Source organism: Gobius niger, assembly GCF_951799975.1.
Source record: "Gobius niger genome assembly, chromosome: 6".
NCBI classification, from domain to species: domain Eukaryota; kingdom Metazoa; phylum Chordata; class Actinopteri; order Gobiiformes; family Gobiidae; genus Gobius; species Gobius niger.
In genome coordinates this window covers 38,113,920-38,136,987 of record NC_136857.1, presented here as the reverse complement: position 1 = coordinate 38,136,987, position 23,068 = coordinate 38,113,920, and the positions used below count along the sequence as shown (strand labels likewise).

The 23,068-nt window shown below is 43.7% G+C and overlaps 2 protein-coding genes across 2 annotated transcripts in view; both read right to left on the bottom strand.

The window, feature by feature from the left end:
• Positions 1-154, bottom strand: part of nwd1 (NACHT and WD repeat domain containing 1) — a gene marked incomplete at both ends in the record, with an annotated part of 28,094 nt that extends 27,940 nt beyond the window's left edge. Inside the window, one exon of the mRNA XM_079559051.1 lies at positions 63-154. Coding sequence (XP_079415177.1) covers positions 63-154 — 92 coding nt within the window. The remainder of the gene's footprint in view (positions 1-62) is intronic.
• Positions 155-1,886: 1,732 nt separating this feature from the next.
• Positions 1,887-22,811, bottom strand: thop1 (thimet oligopeptidase 1). Its single transcript, XM_079558195.1, has 14 exons — positions 22,725-22,811; positions 19,691-19,897; positions 15,095-15,243; positions 14,911-15,018; positions 12,273-12,375; positions 9,307-9,464; positions 9,097-9,232; positions 8,084-8,226; positions 7,749-7,972; positions 7,099-7,300; positions 6,818-7,004; positions 6,548-6,676; positions 4,120-4,256; positions 1,887-2,200 (listed from the first exon to the last, which is right to left on the bottom strand). Exons 1-14 carry the CDS (start codon positions 22,735-22,737, stop codon positions 2,051-2,053), a joined length of 2,046 nt encoding a protein of 681 aa, XP_079414321.1. The 5' UTR covers positions 22,738-22,811; the 3' UTR covers positions 1,887-2,050.
• Between the last annotated feature and the right edge of the window lie 257 nt (positions 22,812-23,068).

Here is a 23,068-nt window from a genome sequence, read left to right as displayed (position 1 = left end):
GAGATGAAGAGCGAGTCCGTCCGCGGAGCCGTCAGTTTGTTTGTGAAGTGTTTGTCCCTCACAGCTCCATCCCTCTGCTGAACGTCTCTCTGGGCCCGGTCTGCAGAGAGTCGTCTCCAGAGCGACCTTTCCCGCGGCTCCCGGTGTTTCTCATTAAACGGCTGTAACTTTGACACTGAGGCCGAGTCTGAGGCCGAGGCTCAGGTGACGAAGAACAATAACAAATCACTTTAATCGCTTTAACTCATGAGCGAGAACCACGTTCCTCTGAGGACTCAGGGGGAACATCACGCCCACAGGCTTTAAGTGTACTGAAAGTAAACTAAGCCTCCGATATTTCCTCATTTCAAAAACAAAACAAAATTAACTAAACATTTCCCCCGTGGAACTACTGACGTGGACAGAGATAATGGTCCCGATCAGACAAACCAGCACAAAACACTTTTATTCCACACATTCTTTCTCCACATTTTCCCCACTTTTTTCTTCTAATTCTTTGCCCCGTTATTTCCTCATTTTCATCTTCACATTTTCTCCTGTTATTGTATCATTTGTTTGGCTCAAATTTTCCCCATTAAAAATCCCCCCTCTTTACATTTCAATGAAAATACACCTGAAATACGCCCTGGAAGTGACATGAGACAAAAAAAAATGTTTTGTTTTTTTCCCACCACAAAAAAAAAAATCGGGAGAATGTGATAATTATCTCGGGGTAAACATTTAAACTAAATAATAGTAATAAATCTATATTTTTTGAAGAAACCTTTTATTTTTTCACCCTGATATAATTTGTGGTCATAGATATAAAATAATAAAGATTCAGCCCCATTCATTGTAAAGGTTCCTGAGTCCTGTGTGAACCTTAACCCCTTAACTCCCACCTGAACCGAGCACATGTTCTCCAGTTTGGCTTTACCCCCAGTCTAAAAGCTTCTGGAAAAAAGGTGAGAAAATAGCAACAAAACAGACGAAAACAATGATGGAAATGTGACAAAAAAGTGAGAAAACATTGACAAAAAAGAGACAAAAATGTGATAAAAAAATTGATAAAAAAAGAAAAAAAATTGATAAAAATGTGACCAAAAAATGACAAAAATGAGTTGAATATCCAACAAAAAAAAATAAAAAATAAAAATCTCATGACGTGAGGAAAAAGATCCTCTCGGTTCAGGCGGGAGTTAAGAGGTTAATGGCCGCTCCATCTCCTCCTACGCAGCCTGTTCCTCCAAAAAGGCGGGACATCCTGCGCTCCAGGAGTGGGCGGAGCCTCCACAGAGCTCCAGAGCTTGATTGACAGGCTCTGGAACCAGTCAATGCACGGAAAATGCTTCCAAATTTCAGGCTAATTAACAAAAACTAGCGTGGTTAAAAATATTTCACCCTCCCCAGCGTGGTCACATGGGTCAAAGTGATTTTTAACTGTTTTTTGGGATGTTTGAAGTCTCATTAGAATCAATACCTCCAAGTTTCTCTTGGAGTCGCCCCTGGCCACAAGGGGGCGGTGTTACAGCAATGTCCGCTCCCACCATGAGGACCAAAGAGAAGAGCATTCCTGGCCCATCCCTGAGAAAATTTGTGGTGTAAAAAAAAACTAAAAATTATAATGTTTGTCTTAAGTCACTTCCAGGGCTCCGTATTAATCAAATTTAATGTCAGAAAACTTAATATTTTAGTGAAGTTAAGCCAAATATCAAAATAAAGTATCCAAAATAACATCCTCTTAACATTAATAGAGCAAATTTTCTCAAGCTCAGGTTTACCCAAATCTAAACGCTTCTCGACTGGAGCTTACAGCCTTTAGGTATTTGAAAGCTAAGACCTAAAAAAACAGATGTAAGAGGCTTCCTTACGTTGTCGTCATGTTTTTGTTGAAAACACAAACTCACGCAGAGACTGTGACGTGAAATCCTTTATTTTCCAGTAAAACCAAAACACTTTAGAAAAGCTGCAGTCCTTTAGTGTGACCTGATCCGTGACGGTGAGTGAACCTGATCCTTGACGGCGCGGCGCTGTGATTGGTCAGCGCGGGCCGGTGCAGAGCTGTGATTGGTCAGCAGGGCGCGGGGGCGGGCGCGGTCAGGCCTTTGCTCTGGAGAAACGCCTCCTGTTTGGGCTCTCTCCCGAGGAACTGCCTCAGCATCTCAGCGGCGTCCAGGGATCCGCCCGGGCCCAGGATGAAGCGCCGGTAATCCTGCCCCACCTGCGGAGACGCCACAGCGGAACCATCAGAACCAGGACGTTTAGAACCAGACACTCCATCAGAACCAGGACGTTTAGAACCAGACACTACATCAGAACCAGGACGTTTAGAACCAGACACTCCATCAGAACCAGGACGTTTAGAACCAGACACTACATCAGAACCAGGACGTTTAGAACCAGACACTCCATCAGAACCAGGACGTTTAGAACCAGACACTACATCAGAAACAGGACGTTTAGAACCAGACACTCCATCAGAACCAGGACGTTTAGAACCAGACACTACATCAGAAACAGGACGTTTAGAACCAGACACTCCATCAGAACCAGGACGTTTAGAACCAGACACTACATCAGAACCAGGACATTTAGAACCAGACACTACATCAGAACCAGGACATTTAGAACCAGACACTCCATCAGAACCAGGACGTTTAGAACCAGACACTACATCAGAACCAGGACATTTAGAACCAGACACTACATCAGAACCAGGACGTTTAGAACCAGACACTCCATCAGAACCAGGACGTTTAGAACCAGACACTACATCAGAACCAGGACGTTTAGAACCAGACACTACATCAGAACCAGGACGTTTAGAACCAGACACTACATCAGAACCAGGACGTTTAGAACCAGACGCCACAGCGGAACCATCAGAACCAGGACGTTTAGAACCAGACACTCCATCAGAACCAGGACGTTTAGAACCAGACACTCCATCAGAACCAGGACGTTTAGAACCAGACACTCCATCAGAACCAGGACGTTTAGAACCAGACACTACATCAGAACCAGGACGTTTAGAACCAGACACTACATCAGAACCAGGACGTTTAGAACCAGACGCCACAGCGGAACCAGGACGTTTAGAACCAGACACTACATCAGAACCAGGACGTTTAGAACCAGACACTCCATCAGAACCAGGACGTTTAGAACCAGACACTACATCAGAACCAGGACGTTTAGAACCAGACACTCCATCAGAACCAGGACGTTTAGAACCAGACACTACATCAGAACCAGGACGTTTAGAACCAGACCCTACATCAGAACCAGGACGTTTAGAAACGCACATATTTCAACTTCCTTTTCTTACGGCGAGAGACTGCATATTCTTACACACTCTTCTCTCCTCTCCCTCCCTTCTTCCATCCTACTCTCCCCTCCTCTCTTCCTCTTCTCTCCTCTCCCTACTCTCTTCTTTCTTCCCTCCCTCCCTCCTCTCCGCCTCCCTCCTCTCTTCTCTCTCCCTCCTTTGACAAAACGTCATCAAATAAACATCAGGAAAAGACAGTTTGAGCGTTTTTTTACTGTGACAGAGTTAAAACTACAACGTTAAAGGGGGGGTATTATGCAAAATGGACTTTTTCAAGCTTTACATCATGTTATTATGTCACTCCCTCATTAAAAACATGCCTGAAGTGTTGCCTTGGCACATTCACGTATTTTTGAGTAATCTGTAAAAACTCTGATGGCGGCCATTTTAGGGATAGGTTTGCCTGAGTCCTCCTAGGAACGCCCCCACCTCCTGGAGACGCCTCCGAGCTTTCGTCACCAGCCGAGTAACCAACCACTGCTCCTCAGCAGAACCCCCTCCCCACTGATGCCACAGACAGCGTGTGGAGGGGGCGTGTCTAAAGGCTCAGAGGTTCTTAAAGAGACAGAGGCCTATTTCAAGACATTCACTACAGCCATTTTGAGAGAGACATTTTATACAAGGCAGTTATTCTAATTTACTGCATTTACAGACCAACAGAAGGTTTGTCATCATTGTAGTGTGATATAGACTGGTGCTGTGGGACTGAAAAAAGCATAATACCCCTCTTTAAACTAGACACAGATCTCCACAGCCTAGTTTCCACCTGCAGCGTCTGCCTTAAATGACCTTTGACCTAAAGTGAGTGGTACCTTGGGGTTCATGATTCCCTCCTGTTTGAACCGAGCATAGAACATGTCCATGGAGAAGACCTCGCTCCACAGGTATCCGTAATACTGCGCGTCGTAGCCGCCCGCCAAGTGCCCGAACGTGGCCGGCATGTTGGTCCCTGCGGCCAGAACGGGAGTATAAGTACACGCAGTACTATAGGTGTAAATATACTGTGATATAACCCTGTGATAGTGTGTGCAGGTGTAAATATACTGTGATATAACCTGTGATAGTGTGTGCAGGTGTAAATATACTGTGATATAACCTGTGATAGTGTGTGCAGGTGTAAATATACTGTGATATAACCTGTGATAGTGTGTGCAGGTGTAAATATACTGTGATATTACCTGTGATAGTGTGTGCAGGTGTAAATATACTGTGATATAACCTGTGATAGTGTGTGCAGGTGTAAATATACTGTGATATAACCCTGTGATAGTGTGTGCAGGTGTAAATATACTGTGATATAACCCTGTGATAGTGTGTGCAGGTGTAAATATACTGTGATATGACCTGTGATAGTGTGTGCAGGTGTAAATATACTGTGATAGTGTGTGCAGGTGTAAATATACTGTGATATTACCTGTGATAGTGTGTGCAGGTGTAAATATACTGTGATATTACCTGTGATAGTGTGTGCAGGTGTAAATATACTGTGATATTACCTGTGATAGTGTGTGCAGGTGTAAATATACTGTGATATTACCTGTGACAGTGTGTGCAGGTGTAAATATACTGTGATATAACCTGTGATAGTGTGTGCAGGTGTAAATATACTGTGATATTACCTGTGACAGTGTGTGCAGGTGTAAATATACTGTGATATAACCTGTGATAGTGTGTGCAGGTGTAAATATACTGTGATATGACCTGTGATAGTGTGTGCAGGTGTAAATATACTGTGATATTACCTGTGATAGTGTGTGCAGGTGTAAATATACTGTGATATAACCTGTGATGGTGTGTGCAGGTGTAAATATACTGTGATATGACCCTGTGATAGTGTGTGCAGGTGTAAATATACTGTGATAGTGTGTGCAGGTGTAAATATACTGTGATATTACCTGTGATAGTGTGTGCAGGTGTAAATATACTGTGATATTACCTGTGATAGTGTGTGCAGGTGTAAATATACTGTGATATTACCTGTGATAGTGTGTGCAGGTGTAAATATACTGTGATATGACCTGTGATAGTGTGTGCAGGTGTAAATATACTGTGATATGACCTGTGATAGTGTGTGCAGGTGTAAATATACTGTGATATTACCTGTGATAGTGTGTGCAGGTGTAAATATACTGTGATATTACCTGTGATAGTGTGTGCAGGTGTAAATATACTGTGATATGACCTGTGATAGTGTGTGCAGGTGTAAATATACTGTGATATAACCCTGTGATAGTGTGTGCAGGTGTAAATATACTGTGATGTGACCTGTGATAGTGTGTGCAGGTGTAAATATACTGTGATATTACCTGTGATAGTGTGTGCAGGTGTAAATATACTGTGATATAACCCTGTGATAGTGTGTGCTGGTGTAAATATACTGTGATATTACCTGTGATAGTGTGTGCAGGTGTAAATATACTGTGATATTACCTGTGATAGTGTGTGCAGGTGTAAATATACTGTGATATTACCTGTGATAGTGTGTGCAGGTGTAAATATACTGTGATGTGACCTGTGATAGTGTGTGCAGGTGTAAATATACTGTGATATTACCTGTGATAGTGTGTGCAGGTGTAAATATACTGTGATGTGACCTGTGATAGTGTGTGCAGGTGTAAATATACTGTGATATAACCCTGTGATAGTGTGTGCAGGTGTAAATATACTGTGATGTGACCTGTGATAGTGTGTGCAGGTGTAAATATACTGTGATATAACCCTGTGATAGTGTGTGCAGGTGTAAATATACTGTGATGTGACCTGTGATAGTGTGTGCAGGTGTAAATATACTGTGATATTACCTGTGATAGTGTGTGCAGGTGTAAATATACTGTGATATTACCTGTGATAGTGTGTGCAGGTGTAAATATACTGTGATATTACCTGTGATAGTGTGTGCAGGTGTAAATATACTGTGATATAACCCTGTGATAGTGTGTGCCGGTGTAAATATACTGTGATATTACCTGTGATAGTGTGTGCAGGTGTAAATATACTGTGATATAACCCTGTGATAGTGTGTGCAGGTGTAAATATACTGTGATATAACCTGTGATAGTGTGTGCAGGTGTAAATATACTGTGATATTACCTGTGATAGTGTGTGCAGGTGTAAATATACTGTGATATAACCCTGTGATAGTGTGTGCAGGTGTAAATATACTGTGATATAACCTGTGATAGTGTGTGCAGGTGTAAATATACTGTGATATAACCCTGTGATAGTTTCTGTTCCTCGTACCTGGGGAGGAGGGGATGCCCAGCACCTCCTCGCACAGGCGGTGATATTCCTCCGCCGGGTCTAAGCCGTTCCTCGTGTGCAGAGCCTGGTCCACTTTGGCCAGAACAATCTGGCGCAGGTTAAACAGACCTGGAGAACACATCATACTCACTTTAACTCGGCTTTAGCCTCAGAACGTGTGAGGTTACGTGATAAAAAGGCCAGCCCACACTCAGATATGCGTCACACAGGATATATCGGTTTGAATGATACGAGTGGAGCGCGACGGACCGGTGTTGGCGAGCCGGGACTTGATGAGTTTGTCGAGCAGCTCGTCCGGGATTCCCGCGCCCGTTTTGTAGTGACGGGACATTCTCTGCAGCGGCTCCTTCTCCCAGACCCAGTTCTCCAACATCTGGGACGGCGCCTCCACGAAATCCCTCTCCACGTGGGTCCCGCTGAACATGGCGTACTCGGCCTGAGGATCGCACACAAGCACAAGCACACAACATCATTAACAAAACAGGGACTGCATGTACCCGGGCACAGCTGCATGTACCACATGTTCTTACCTGGGCACAGAGCTGGTGCATGACATGTCCGAACTCGTGGAAGTACGTCTCCACCTCGTCGTGCTGCAGCAGGGCGGGCGCGTCCGCCGTGGGTTTGCTGAAGTTGGCGACCATCGCCGCCACAGACATCTGCCGAGAGGCGTCGGGCAGCAGGCAGCCGGGCTGCAGGCCGAAGCACGCCGCGTGCCCGTACTTCCCCTCTCTGCCACAGGACACGGTCAGGGGCAAAACACAGAAGAGTTTCATCAGGGATCAAGATGAGGAACAGATCGTTAATGCCACGACCACATCACTCTGTATCTGACCTTTGACCTTTACACCTTCTTTACAAATACAGTTTAAAGTGATAGTCTGTAAGTTTAGAAAGTCGACAATTAAATTCCTCCCCCCTCTGCACATGCGCCCTGTGTATATTTCTCTTTAGCCGCTGCTGTCTCCCACAAAGGAAATGACCATATTTGGATTACAGCGTCATCTCGGTCACAGCCTTTCCTGCTACACGTGGATACCAAACATGTCAGTATTTGTGAATGAATAAGCGTGGGACAGACCAGGGAGCCACACAGACATGTTGAGTAAACCTGGGCTGTTTTAGCGTGTTTGTCCATGTCCCAGAGTGTGTGTGAGATGGCGTGTGCGCCGCGTGGTACCGGGGGTAGAGGTCGAGGTAGAACTGTCCGATGGCGGTGCCGCTGCTGCGGTCCTTCACGGAGAACAGCGTGACGTCCGGGTGCCACACCTCCGCGTTGGGAACCTGCTCGAAGGACAGTCCCAGCAGCTCCTGGTAAATGTCCAGCAGCCCCCGGGTCACCACCTCCATGGGGAAGTACTCCTTCAGGAGGTTCTGGTCCACGGCGTACTGCGTCTCCTCCACCTGAGCGAGGGGGGGGACACTTAGTCTATCTGCAGTGGTGCGCCACTTTCTGCCAGATTATTTGTACTCTCAGGCTCTCCAACAGTTTCATCATGTATGTTTGTCCAGTACCTGAGTCATGAAGTACCGCGTGTCCCAGGCGTGGAGCTTTCCATCGAACGGCAGCTGCCTCTTCTCACACTCTTTCTGCTTCAGTTTGAGCAGCACGGCCCTCTCCTCCTCCCCCAGAGGCTTCAGCTTACAGGCCAGCTCCTCTGAGGAGAGAACAGCTGTAAGAACATCTACAGGCCAGCTCCTCTGAGGAGAAAACAGCTGTAAGAACATCTACAGGCCAGCTCCTCTGAGGAGAGAACAGCTGTAAGAACATCTACAGGCCAGCTCCCCTGAAGAGAGAACAGCTGTAAGAACATCTACAGGCCAGCTCCTCTGAAGAGAGAACAGCTGTAAGAACATCTACAGGCCAGCTCCTCTGAAGAGAGAACAGCTGTAAGAACATCTACAGGCCAGCTCCTCTGAAGAGAAAACAGCTGTAAGAACATCTACAGGCCAGCTCCTCTGAAGAGAGAACAGCTGTAAGAACATCTACAGGCCAGCTCCTCTGAAGAGAAAACAGCTGTAAGAACATCTGCATCTACAGACTCTGAAGAGAAAACAGCTGTAAGAACATCTACAGGCCAGCTCCTCTGAAGAGAGAACAGCTGTAAGAACATCTACAGGCCAGCTCCTCTGAAGAGAAAACAGCTGTAAGAACATCTGCATCTACAGACTCTGAAGAGAAAACAGCTGTAAGAACATCTACAGGCCAGCTCCTCTGAGGAGAAAACAGCTGTAAGAACATCTACAGGCCAGCTCCTCTGAAGAGAGAACAGCTGTAAGAACATCTACAGGCCAGCTCCTCTGAGGAGAAAACAGCTGTAAGAACATCTACAGGCCAGCTCCTCTGAGGAGAAAACAGCTGTAAGAACATCTGCAGGCCAGCTCCTCTGAGGAGAAAACAGCTGTAAGAACATCTACAGGCCAGCTCCTCTGAGGAGAAAACAGCTGTAAGAACATCTGCATCTACAGGCCAGCTCCTCTGAGGAGAAAACAGCTATAAGAACATCTGTGGACTGAGCAGCCGTTACCGAGGAAGCTGGAGACCTTCTGCGCGCTCTTGGCCATGTTCATCTCCAGGACGAAGTCGGCGTGAGTGCTGAACCCGAGCAGGTCGCACTTCTGAGCTCGCAGCCGCACCAGCTCCTTCAGGATCTCCGCGTTCTCCTGCGGCACAGAGACAAACGAGCTCACGCCAGCGTCGCGGGAGGAACGGGCTCCTCGTCCTCGTGAGGACAAACCTCTTTGCAGCGCGAGTTAAACGCCTCCTCCAGCTTCTGCCGCGTTTCCGGGACGTGGCACTTCTTCATCGTGGGGAAATAATGCGGATACTTCAGCGTCACTTTGAGCTCGTCGCCGTCTTTCTCCAGAGACGTCAGGAAGTCCTCGGGCAGACCGCCTAAAGAGGGGGAATACTTCACTTTAGAGCCTGCAGAGGCTTTAAAACTTTACTTTAGAGCCTGCAGTGGATTTAATACTTTACTTTAGAGCCTGCAGAGGAGGAATACTTTACTTTAGAGCCTGCAGAGGCTTTAATACTTTACTTTAGAGCCTGCAGAGGATTCAATACTTTACTTTAGAGCCTGCAGAGGATTTAATACTTTACTTTAGAGCCTGCAGAAGATTTAATACTTACTTTAGAGCCTGTAGAGGATTTAATACTTTACTTTAGAGCCTGCAGAGGCTTTAATACTTTACTTTAGAGCCTGCAGAGGCTTTAATACTTTACTTTAGAGCCTGCAGAGGATTCAATACTTTACTTTAGAGCCTGCAGAGGATTTAATACTTTACTTTAGAGCCTGCAGAGGAGGAATACTTTACTTTAGAGCCTGCAGAGGATTTAATACTTTACTTTAGAGCCTGCAGAGGAGGAATACTTTACTTTAGAGCCTGCAGAGGATTTAATACTTTACTTTAGAGCCTGCAGAGGATTTAATACTTTACTTTAGAGCCTGCAGAGGAGGAATACTTTACTTTAGAGCCTGCAGAGGATTTAATACTTTACTTTAGAGCCTGCAGAAGATTTAATACTTACTTTAGAGCCTGCAGAGGATTTAATACTTTACTTTAGAGCCTGCAGAGGATTTAATACTTACTTTAGAGCCTGCAGAGGATTTAATACTTTACTTTAGAGCCTGCAGAGGAGGAATACTTTACTTTAGAGCCTGCAGAGGATTTAATACTTTACTTTAGAGCCTGCAGAAGATTTAATACTTACTTTAGAGCCTGCAGAGGATTTAATACTTTACTTTAGAGCCTGCAGAGGATTTAATACTTTACTTTAGAGCCTGCAGTGGATTTAATACTTTACTTTAGAGCCTGCAGAGGATTTAATACTTTACTTTAGAGCCTGCAGAGGATTTAATACTTTACTTTAGAGCCTGCAGAGGATTTAATACTTTACTTTAGAGCCTGCAGAGGAGGAATACTTTACTTTAGAGCCTGCAGAGGATTTAATACTTTACTTTAGAGCCTACAGAGGATTTAATACTTTCCTTTAGAGCCTGCAGAGGATTTAATACTTTACTTTAGAGAATGCAGAGGATGTAATACTTTACTTTAGAGCCTGCAGAGGCTTTAATACTTTACTTTAGAGCCTGCAGAGGATTCAATACTTTACTTTAGAGCCTGCAGAGGATTTAATACTTTACTTTAGAGCCTGCAGAGGAGGAATACTTTACTTTAGAGCCTGCAGAGGATTTAATACTTTACTTTAGAGCCTGCAGAGGAGGAATACTTTACTTTAGAGCCTGCAGAGGATTTAATACTTTACTTTAGAGCCTGCAGAGGATTTAATACTTTACTTTAGAGCCTGCAGAGGATTCAATACTTTACTTTAGAACCTGCAGAGGATTTAATACTTTACTTTAGAGCCTGCAGAGGAGGAATACTTTACTTTAGAGCCTGCAGAGGATTTAATACTTTACTTTAGAGCCTGCAGAGGATTTAATACTTTACTTTAGAGCCTGCAGAGGCTTTAATACTTTACTTTAGAGCCTGCAGAGGAGGAATACTTTACTTTAGAGCCTGCAGAGGAGGAATACTTTACTTTAGAGCCTGCAGAGGATTTAATACTTTACTTTAGAGCCTGCAGAGGATTTAATACTTTACTTTAGAGCCTGCAGAGGATTTAATACTTTACTTTAGAGCCTGCAGAGGAGGAATACTTTACTTTAGAGCCTGCAGAGGAGGAATACTTTACTTTAGAGCCTGCAGAGGATTTAATACTTTACTTTAGAGCCTGCAGAGGATTCAATACTTTACTTTAGAGCCTGCAGAGGATTTAATACTTTACTTTAGAGCCTGCAGAGGATTTAATACTTACTTTAGAGCCTGCAGAGGATGTAATACTTTACTTTAGAGCCTGCAGAGGATGTAATACTTTACTTTAGAGCCTGCATAGGCTTTAATACTTTACTTTAGAGCCTGCAGAGGATTCAATACTTTACTTTAGAGCCTGCATAGGCTTTAATACTTTACTTTAGAGCCTGCAGAGGATTTAATACTTTACTTTAGAGCCTGCAGAGGATTGAATACTTTCCTTTAGAGCCTGCAGAGGATTTAATACTTTACTTTAGAGCCTGCAGAGGATTCAATACTTTACTTTAGAGCCTGCATAGGCTTTAATACTTTACTTTAGAGCCTGCAGAGGATTTAATACTTTACTTTAGAGCCTGCAGAGGATTCAATACTTTACTTTAGAGCCTGCAGAAGATTTAATACTTTACTTTAGAGCCTGCAGAGGATTTAATACTTTACTTTAGAGCCTGCAGAGGATTTAATACTTTACTTTAGAGCCTGCAGAGGATTTAATACTTTACTTTAGAGCCTGCAGAGGAGGAATACTTTACTTTAGAGCCTGCAGAGGCTTTAATACTTTACTTTAGAGCCTGCAGAGGATTTAATACTTTACTTTAGAGCCTGCAGAGGATTTAATACTTTACTTTAGAGCCTGCAGAGGATTTAATACTTTACTTTAGAGCCTGCAGAGGATTTAATACTTTACTTTAGAGCCTGCAGAGGATTTAAGACATTACTTTAGAGCCTTCAGAGGATTTAAGACTTTACTTTAGAGCCTGCAGAGGATTTAATACTTTACTTTAGAGCCTGCAGAGGATTTAATACTTTACTTTAGAGCCTGCAGAGAAGGCCGTTTGACCTAAAGCCGTGATCCCTGATTCTAAAGGAAGTGAGAGAGAGCTCTGACCGAGCTGCTCGCGGCTGAAGTTCAGGCTCGTGGTGTCCTCGTTCAGGTTCTTGTTGAAGTCGATGCACAAGTTACTCAGCTTCTTCTTTATGCTCTTGATCTCCTGGAAAAAACAAGAACATTGTGGATGAGTGAAGTCTGTAAAGTGTTTTAGTCTGTAAAGTGTTGTAGTCTGTAAAGTGTTGTAGTCTGTAAAGTGTTTTAGTCTGTAAAGTGTTATAGTCTGTTAAGTGTTATGGTCTGTAAAGTGTTTTAGTCTGTAAAGTGTTTTAGTCTGTAAAATGTTATAGTCTGTAAAGTGTTATGGTCTGTAAAGTGTTTTAGTCTGTAAAGTGTTTTAGTCTGTAAAGTGTTTTAGTCTGTAAAGTGTTTTAGTGTGTAAAGTGTTATAGTCTGTAAAGTGTTATAGTCTGTAAAGTGTTATAGTCTGTAAAGTGTTATAGTCTGTAAAGTGTTATAGTCTGTAAAGTGTTATAGTCTGTAAAGTGTTTTAGTCTGTAAAGTGTTTTAGTCTGTAAAGTGTTTTAGTCTGTAAAGTGTTTTAGTCTGTAAAGTGTTTTAGTCTGTAAAGTGTTATAGTCTGTAAAATGTTATAGTCTGTAAAATGTTATAGTCTGTAAAGTGTTTTAGTCTGTAAAGTGTTTTAGTCTGTAAAGTGTTTTAGTCTGTAAAGTGTTTTAGTCTGTAAAGTGTGGAGTCTGTAAAGTGTGGAGTCTGTAAAGTGTTATAGTCTGTAAAGTGTGGAGTCTGTAAAGTGTTTTAGTCTGTAAAGTGTTTTAGTCTGTAAAGTGTTTTAGTCTGTAAAGTGTTTTAGTCTGTAAAGTGTTTTAGTCTGTAAAGTGTTTTAGTCTGTAAAGTGTTTTAGTCTGTAAAGTGTTATAGTCTGTAAAGTGTTATAGTCTGTAAAGTGTGTTAGTCTGTAAAGTGTTTTAGTCTGTAAAGTTTAGTCTGTAAAGTGTGTTAGTCTGTGAAGTGCTTTAGTCTGTAAAGTGTTTTAGTCTGTAAAGTGTGTTAGTTTGTGAAGTGCTTTAGTCTGTAAAGTGTTTTAGTCTGTAAAGTGTGTTAGTCTGTAAAGTGTGTTAGTCTGTAAAGTGTGTTAGTCTGTAAAGTGTGTTAGTCTGTAAAGTGTTTTAGTCTGTAAAGTGTGTTAGTCTGTGAAGTGCTTTAGTCTGTAAAGTGCTTTAGTCTGTAAAGTGTTTTAGTCTGTAAAGTGTTATAGTCTGTTAAGTGTTATGGTCTGTAAAGTGTTTTAGTCTGTAAAGTGTTTTAGTCTGTAAAATGTTATAGTCTGTAAAGTGTTATAGTCTGTAAAGTGTTATGGTCTGTAAAGTGTTTTAGTCTGTAAAGTGTTTTAGTCTGTAAAGTGTTTTAGTGTGTAAAGTGTTTTAGTGTGTAAAGTGTTATAGTCTGTAAAGTGTTTTAGTCTGTAAAGTGTTTTAGTCTGTAAAGTGTTTTAGTCTGTAAAGTGTTTTAGTCTGTAAAGTGTTTTAGTCTGTAAAGTGTTATAGTCTGTAAAGTGTTATAGTCTGTAAAGTGTTATAGTCTGTAAAATGTTATAGTCTGTAAAATGTTATAGTCTGTAAAGTGTTTTAGTCTGTAAAGTGTTTTAGTCTGTAAAGTGTTTTAGTCTGTAAAGTGTTTTAGTCTGTAAAGTGTGGAGTCTGTAAAGTGTGGAGTCTGTAAAGTGTGGAGTCTGTAAAGTGTGGAGTCTGTAAAGTGTTATAGTCTGTAAAGTGTGGAGTCTGTAAAGTGTTTTAGTCTGTAAAGTGTTTTAGTCTGTAAAGTGTTATAGTCTGTAAAGTGTTATAGTCTGTAAAGTGTGTTAGTCTGTAAAGTGTTTTAGTCTGTAAAGTTTAGTCTGTAAAGTGTGTTAGTCTGTGAAGTGCTTTAGTCTGTAAAGTGTTTTAGTCTGTAAAGTGTGTTAGTTTGTGAAGTGCTTTAGTCTGTAAAGTGTTTTAGTCTGTAAAGTGTGGAGTCTGTAAAGTGTTATAGTCTGTAAAGTGTGGAGTCTGTAAAGTGTTATAGTCTGTAAAGTGTGTTAGTCTGTAAAGTGTGTTAGTCTGTAAAGTGTGTTAGTCTGTGAAGTGCTTTAGTCTGTAAAGTGCTTTAGTCTGTAAAGTGTTTTAGTCTGTAAAGTTTATAGTCTGAAAAGTGTGTTAGTCTGTGAAGTGTGTTGGTCTGTAAAGTGTTTTAGTCTGTAAAGTGTGGAGTCTGTAAAGTGTTATAGTCTGTAAAGTGTGGAGTCTGTAAAGTGTTATAGTCTGTAAAGTGTTATAGTCTGTAAAGTGTTATAGTCTGTAAAGTGTTATAGTCTGTAAAGTGTTATAGTCTGTAAAGTGTTATAGTCTGTAAAGTGTGTTAGTCTGTAAAGTGTGTTAGTCTGTAAAGTGTGTTAGTCTGTAAAGTGTTATAGTCTGTAAAGTGTTATAGTCTGTAAAGTGAGGAGTCTGTAAAGTGTTATAGTCTGTAAAGTGAGGAGTCTGTAAAGTGTTATAGTCTGTAAAGTGTTATAGTCTGTAAAGTGTTATAGTCTGTAAAGTGTTATAGTCTGTAAAGTGTTATAGTCTGTAAAGTGTGGAGTATGTGAAGTGTTGCTGTTTGGCAGATATGCAAATTGCCCCTGAAGCCCCGCCCTCACCTCCTGCTTGTCTTTGGACAGGTGCAGCCCGTTCCTTTGGCCCAGTTTGATCAGCCGCTCCATGTAGCGCCTGGACTCGGGGCTCATCCCGTCGAGGTCGGCCTTCTTCTGCACAAAACCACAGGGAGACGTTACTTACACCACCAGGGGGCGGCGCAGGGACACGGGAGGGCATCCGGCTCACCTGCAGCGCCACGATCCGCAGGTACACGTCCTCCCTCATGCTCATCTCCACGTCGAACTCCGACAGCTGCTTATCGGCGTCGGTGCTGGCGGTGCGGACGTCTTTACAGGACGAGACGTGCTGCGGGAAGTCCAGCATGTTCCTCTGCACTGGAGTCACAAAGAGGTCAGGGTATGAGGAGCATGTTCCTCTGCACTGGAGTCACAAAGAGGTCAGGGTATGAGGGTTATGTTCCTCTGCACTGGAGTCACAAAGAGGTCAGGGTATGAGGAGCATGTTCCTCTGCACTGGAGTCACAAAGAGGTCAGGGTATGAGGGTTATGTTCCTCTGCACTGGAGTCACAAAGAGGTCAGGGTATGAGGAGCATGTTCCTCTGCACTGGAGTCACAAAGAGGTCAGGGTATGAGGAGCATGTTCCTCTGCACTGGAGTCACAAAGAGGTCAGGGTATGAGGAGCATGTTCCTCTGCACTGGAGTCACAAAGAGGTCAGGGTATGGGGAGCATGTTCCTCTGCACTGGAGTCACAAAGAGGTCAGGGTATGAGGGTTATGTTTCTCTGCACTGGAGGTCACAAAGAGGTCAGGGTATGAGGGTCATGTTCCTGCACTGGAGTCACAAAGAGGTCAGGGTATGAGGATGATGTTCCTCTGCACTGGAGTCACAAAGAGGTCAGGGTATGAGGGTCATGTTCCTCTGCACTGGAGTCACAAAGAGGTCAGGGTATGAGGAGCATGTTCCTCTGCACTGGAGTCACAAAGAGGTCAGGGTATGAGGAGCATGTTCCTCTGCACTGGAGTCACAAAGAGGTCAGGGTATGAGGGTCATGTTCCTCTCCACTGGAGTCACAAAGAGGTCAGGGTATGAGGGTTATGTTCCTCTGCACTGGAGTCACAAAGAGGTCAGGGTATGAGGAGCATGTTCCTCTGCACTGGAGTCACAAAGAGGTCAGGGTATGAGGAGCATGTTCCTCTGCACTGGAGTCACAAAGAGGTCAGGGTATGAGGATGATGTTCCTCTGCACTGGAGTCACAAAGAGGTCAGGGTATGAGGAGCATGTTCCTCTGCACTGGAGTCACAAAGAAGTCAGGGTATGAGGAGCATGTTCTTCTGCACTGGAGGTCACAAAGAGGTCAGGGTATGAGGATGATGTTCCTCTGCACTGGAGTCACAAAGAGGTCAGGGTATGAGGAGCATGTTCCTCTGCACTGGAGTCACAAAGAGGTCAGGGTATGAGGATGACGTTCCTCTGCACTGGAGGTCACAAAGAGGTCAGGGTATGAGGATGATGTTCCTCTGCACTGGAGTCACAAAGAGGTCAGGGTATGAGGGTTATGTTCCTCTGCACTGGAGTCACAAAGAGGTCAGGGTATGAGGAGCATGTTTCTCTGCACTGGAGGTCACAGAGAGGTCAGGGTATGAGGATGATGTTCCTCTGCACTGGAGTCACAAAGAGGTCAGGGTATGAGGAGCATGTTCCTCTGCACTGGAGTCACAAAGAGGTCAGGGTATGAGGAGCATGTTCCTCTGCACTGGAGTCACAAAGAGGTCAGGGTATGAGGATCATGTTCCTGCACTGGAGTCACAAAGAGGTCAGGGTATGAGGATGATGTTCCTCTGCACTGGAGTCACAAAGAGGTCAGGGTATGAGGAGCATGTTCCTCTGCACTGGAGTCACAAAGAGGTCAGGGTATGAGGAGCATGTTCCTGCACTGGAGTCACAAAGAGGTCAGGGTATGAGGAGCATGTTCCTCTGCACTGGAGTCACAAAGAGGTCAGGGTATGAGGAGCATGTTCCTCTGCACTGGAGGTCACAAAGAGGTCAGGGTATGAGGGTTATGTTCCTCTGCACTGGAGTCACAAAGAGGTCAGGGTATGAGGATGATGTTCCTCTGCACTGGAGGTCATCAGGGTATGAGGATGATGTTCCTGGGCCTGTGTGGACAGTGAACTTTCAGGGCATCTGAACTTACAGTATATTTGCTGATTGTTTGACCTTTCCCTGATGAATGAACAGATCGCTGCCGCGTTGGCTCAGGCTTCTTTAGTTCCTCATGGTTCTCAGTGAACACGGGCCGCTTTGCCGTGTTCATACTGTTCAATGCTCGGTCACAGTGACCTCGGTCGGAGCGTTTGAGCTGAAGCACGTGTGTAATTAGGGCTGTGCAATCAATCAAAATTCGATTATTATTTTCGCTTATTCCAGTAAAAACGATTACAAAATTAGCATAATTGAAATTTTTTTTTGCAAAGCAGACTTGCATATTTCATGGCGCTGGGATTATTTCCCCTTCGCATTTCACATGCCATGGCTCATGCTTTTGCCTGACATAAAAACAAACAGTGCTGCTCAGTTTGCTTGCGCAGGTGTGAGGGCTGGCCAGCAGGGGGCAGGTGTGAGGGCTGGCCAGCAGGGGGCAGGTGTGAGGGCTGGCCAGCAGGGGGCAGGTGTGAGGGCTGGCCAGCAGGGGGCAGGTGTGAGGGCTGGCCTGCAGGGGGCAGGTGTGAGGGCTGGCCAGCAGGGGGCAGGTGTGAGGGCTGGCCAGCAGGGGGCAGGTGTGAGGGCTGGCCTGCAGGGGGCAGGTGTGAGGGCTGGCCTGCAGGGGGCAGGTGTGAGGGCTGGCCTGCAGGGGGCAGGTGTGAGGGCTGGCCTGCAGGGGGCAGGTGTGAGGGCTGGCCAGCAGGGGGCAGGTGTGAGGGCTGGCCAGCAGGGGGCAGGTGTGAGGGCTGGCCAGCAGGGGGCAGGTGTGAGGGCTGGCCTGCAGGGGACAGGTGTGAGGGCTGGCCAGCAGGGGGCAGGTGTGAGGGCTGGCCAGCAGGGGGCCAGCCCTCTCATTGGTCACGATCGTGCGCAGCTTCTCAAACACTGGACAAACTCACTGACGACCGCGGGATCACACGGATATTCTTTGGTTTGTTGCAACTGGACATTTCGTGGCTATAGAGGCGATAACTCTGTAGGGCTAAAGTTTTGCTCTGGTCTTTATAACTTTTATGTTATTTTGAAAACGTAAAAGAGGAAAATCTTTAAGCCTTAAGAGATCATTTCATCTTCCTCTGTTCCATCGTTCACATCGATATCATCGTATTCTCTCCCACCCCACTGTACATGTCCCGTCCTGTACTGCACAGTGCTGTATTGTACTGCATTGTACTGCATTGTACTGTATTGTACTGCATTGTAATCTACTGTAATGTACTGTACAGTGGGATAAAGGCAGAGCCGCAGTGAAGAGGCCCAGTCTGAGTCAGCACAAACTCCATCAGCGTTTTGCACAAACAACTCGACACATCGCCCTTTAATTCAACACAAACACAAAGCTCTGCTCAGCGTCGCAGCCGCCAACGCCTACGAGACCAAACAAAGACCCCTTCATTCATGGGACCCATGTATGTTCGTTAACATGCACTGTCCCGACCAAATAAACATCTCTTAATATCTCTCTGTACAGTATTCACCTTATTCCGGAGGCTCGCGTGGGCGCCGCCATGAATTGTCCCGCCCCTTTCCTCCTATGTGTTAACATGGGGCTGGAGATGTCCACATAAAATCAGCCACTACACGAAAACAAATCCGTTTTCAGGCCGCGCAGAGAAACGCTGCAGTGTCGACATGTCGGTGCAAATGAACATCGGACATTTTACACAAATCAATCGACTAAACATCAGATTTGAGCGGAGAATATTTTCCCTCGTTCTCCGTTAAAATGAACGGGCTTCGCGCTCGACCGGAAGTCTCTGGAAAACGAGGTGCCGAGACAACGCAAAAAGTGGCAACAGAAAAAGTGGATAACATCCTCCAAAAACACATCTGTGTGGCTTTGGAAAGGTGCCTCCGAGTCCTGCTGATGACCAGGCTGTGGTAAACGACAGATCCAGTGACCAGACCAAGGTGCAAGATCCGATCATCGTCATAATCCGCCTCAAAAGCTTTGTTTCCAAAAAAGTCCAAGCAGAACGTCGTCCAGGAACAGCCCAAACACGAGCCGAGGATCTGATCTGAAGACGAAACTGAAACTCATCACTTAGCGACACATGGTCTGCACGACGCTGCTTTTCCCTGTTCTTTAGAGCAGCTGGTTTTCTACTGTGTTTTGCATGTGAGCCCAGAGGAACATCTTAATATAAAGCAGCTTTGAGAAATAAGAAAGCATTGCCAATCTTATTCTACTAAAGATGAAGATTAGGCAATTTTATTTCAAAACCAACTAATTTTTTTTCTTGCACCATGAACCGAACCGTGAGAGCTGAACATATTCAGCTAAAATCAGCTAAAATATGCAAACATCTCGATTTACATATTCCTGATGGTTTGCAGAAGACATTGCTTCATGGTCATTATCGAGGAAGTCCCCAAAAGTATTGAGCCCTTGAGAAAACTACACTGGAAATGCTGCAGAGGGGTCGCCTTTCCTGAAGATACTGAAAACCGGTCATAATCAATTTTTTCCTCATTTTTCACACATTATGAAATGTTGAAAACACTGAATGTCAGACTTGGTTTCTGGTTAATAATATCTCAGCGTCGTCTCTCCCTCTGTCGATGATCTAAGGTGTTTGTAAAGGCGTTAAAAGTGGACGCTCCCACATCACAGACCTGTGTACTCCACCTCCACGTCGGCCAGAGCCTTCAGCGTGTTGCTGAAGTCCACCGAGTCCAGGTCCAGCGCCCCCACGGCGTCGTAGACCCGCTTCGTGTCCGTGATCAGCTTCTGGGACAGGTCCAGGATCTGCTGGGGAGTCAGGTCCCAGCGGAGCCTGTTCCGGGAGCACGCGGGCCCCGACACGCTCAAGTCCACCGCTCCTGGACAAACGAGAGCCACTGCTGTTAGACTGTACAACACGACTGTAAAGGAACTGTGCAATAACTACGTGCAATAACCTCTGTATCATCAAACACCGGCACCTGCAATTATTATTATTTTATTATTTACTCTTTTTGCCCCTTAAAGCTATATTATTCATTGTGTATAAGATTATTTACTATTTAACTGTTTGCACATTTCCTGTTGTTCCTATTGTGAGCTCCTTAACCTCTAAACTCCCGCCTGAACCGAGAGGATCTTTTTCCTCACGTCATCAGAATATTTTTTCATCATTTTTTTGTTGGGCATTCAACTCATTTTTGTAACTTTTTTGTCACATTTTTGTCATTTTTTTGTCAATTTTTTCTCATATTTTTTGTCATTTTGTTTGTCATTTTTTTGTATTTTTTTGTAATTTTTTCGTCAAATTTTTGTCATTTTTTCATCCTTTTTTTATCACATTTTTGTCACATTTTTTGTAATTTTTTCGTCAAATTTTTGTAATTTTTATCACATTTTTATCACATTTTTGTAATTTTATAGTCACATTTTTTTGGTCAGTTTTTTAAATAAAATTTTTGTGGCACTGGTGCGGAAAAGCCGAAGAACGGGCCGAGCATGCGCACTCGCTACAAAACTTCAGGGCTGGTTTTCTCTGAATGAGAGAAGCCGCACTCGGGCAGAGCCTGAGCCCTTATAGAAGCTCCCACACACTCCAAACTTTACAGGCTGAGACACAACAAGATTTTGGAGGTTTTCTCAGAGGGATTTTTTAATATCTAATTCCTAGCCTGATTTATTCAACTTTGAAACCAAAAAAACAGGCGGAATTTGAGTTTTTACAGATTTTTTCACTGATGATTAGTTTATTGAAAACTGAACAAAATATCCCCTCTGAAAAAATCTGAGTTACTAATATGTCAATAAAATAAAACCATAACATTTAATCTGGCTCAATTCATTATTTTGATTTCGTTGCCCAAAATATAGGCAATTTTGGCCATTTTAATGCTCAAAATGCCTTATTTTTATGTGAAAACATAAAATGCAACACATGTTTTTCTCATGTTTATATCTGTGATGTTCAGCAAAAGTTTCAAATTGACATTTATTTATTTTCCCCATTCACCTGCAGTGTCTCGCCTTAAGGAGACAAGGCTGGTTTTCGGAAGATTTTTTTTCCGGAACTTCGTACTAATGAGGGTCGGACTGTTAGCATCGGAGCAGCGCGAGCTACACGTCACGCAAGGGCGGAGTCTACAGTGAAGATCCCGCCCTTATGCCCCGTTTTAGGAACATGCTTCGTCAGAGCTGGGGGGGAGGAGTCTGTAAACCTGCCATGATTTCCCGCTCGAGCGTGGTCACTGTGGTGAACGGGGAGGAGTGAGGAGGAGGCGTCCATTATTTACACAGTCTATGGTCACAACAAACTGCGAGCTCAACAGTCCCGCCCACTCCCGGTCACGTGTCGGGTCCAATATAAAAAATCCCATGTATTATTAGCATTGACTTTTCAAAAAAGTCAACTATTAAGAGTTTAACATCACAGCGCTGGCTAATCAGCTACGTGCTAACTCACGGACATGGAACATACAAGGTAATATTGAAGATTTGTCTAAAACGTCCTAAACTGCAAAATTATAAAAGTGATTTTGTCGTATTTTTTTCTTGGAAAATACCCGCGCATGTGTCGGTAGTTAGCACATAGCTGATTAGCCGGCGTCGTGCCATTCACCCTTTAACTCCCACCTGAACCGAGCACATTTTCTCCAGTTTGGCTTTTCCCCAATCCAAAAGCTTCTGGAAAAAGCTGTGAAAATAGCAACAAAACAGACGAAAACAATGACGGAAATGTGACAAAAAAGTGAGAAAACATTGACAAAAAAAATGACAAAGATTTGATAAAAAATGACAAAAAATTGATTAAAAAAAATGGAAAAAAAAAATGTGACAAAAATTTGATAAAAATTGTCGAAAAAAATGACAAAAAAGTTACAAAAATGAGTTGAATACCCAACAAAAAATTGAGAAAAAATCTGATGACGTGAGGAAAACGATCCTCTCGGTTCAGGCGGGAGTTAAGAGGTTAAACTCTTAAGAATTGACTTTTTCCGAAAGTTTTTTTTTTTTTTTGCGACACGTGACCGGGAGTGGATGGGACTGTGGAGTATTTTTTTTTTTTAATTTGGTTTCTGTCGCTTTTTGGTCACATTTTTGTCGTACTTTCATCCTCGATTTTAATTTTGTCGACGCTTTTAGACTTGGGTAAAGCCAAACAGTGGAACGCGTGCTCGGTTCAGGTGGGGGTTAAGAGGTTAAATAGGACAAACTATGCACTTTAAATATTGACTTTCTCCTTCGCTAAATAAACAAATCCATCCCTGAGTTCCTCTGATTCTGCCTGACAACACGAGCTAAATTAAAGTCCGTTCCTGCTCCGTTTCGCACTAACCGCTGATTCCAAAGGGCTTCAGGGATGTTCCTCAACTCATTGCACAACAGTTAGCTCAATGATGAGGCTCGAATTCTGACATAAATCCCGTAAATACTGAGGCTTTTCTGGCCCGCACAGTCACACGGACTGAAACAAACACGACCGGCTCCGCGGAGACTCAACGGAGGCTTTTATTTAGCGATATTTTTAGCTTCTTCTGTGACTTAACGGGGCACCGGCTAGGCTAACGTTAGCGCTAACCGTCGCCGCTAAAGCGCGTTTTATTAAAGATTTATTAAAAGCTGCGCGGGATGTAAAGGCGTCTGCTTAAAGGCCGCTAAGTTAGATGGTTTTGAAGAGAAATGAGATGAAAACAGCGGAGGTTCACGCACCTGTCGGCCCCATCGCTGCAGATTGAATGAAGGTCCGTGTGGTCCGCTGTCACTACGGTGTGCTTTTCTGAGGACTACAAAACTGAGAACTACACTTCCGCGTTCGAGGGAAGCTAGCTAGCTAACTTCCGGTTTGGTCAATGTTTTTTTCTCTTTTTTTTTTATTTAAACGTGAGGAAATTATTATTATTATTATTATTATTATTATTATTATTATTATTATTATTATTATTATTATTATTATTATTTTCATTAGACGCATCAATATTTGTGAAATCCTATTAATAAAATAATTGACAGTAAGTAAAAAAAAAAAAAAAATTTACAAAAATATTACCAAAACA

Coding starts and splice junctions, on each gene's coding strand:
- thop1 (XM_079558195.1), bottom strand. Junction 15,244..19,690: donor CGTGGAGGTGGAGTACACAG/GTCTGTGATGTG, acceptor TTGTGACTCCAG/TGCAGAGGAACATGCTGGAC. Junction 9,233..9,306: donor TTAACTCGCGCTGCAAAGAG/GTTTGTCCTCAC, acceptor TCTGTGCCGCAG/GAGAACGCGGAGATCCTGAA.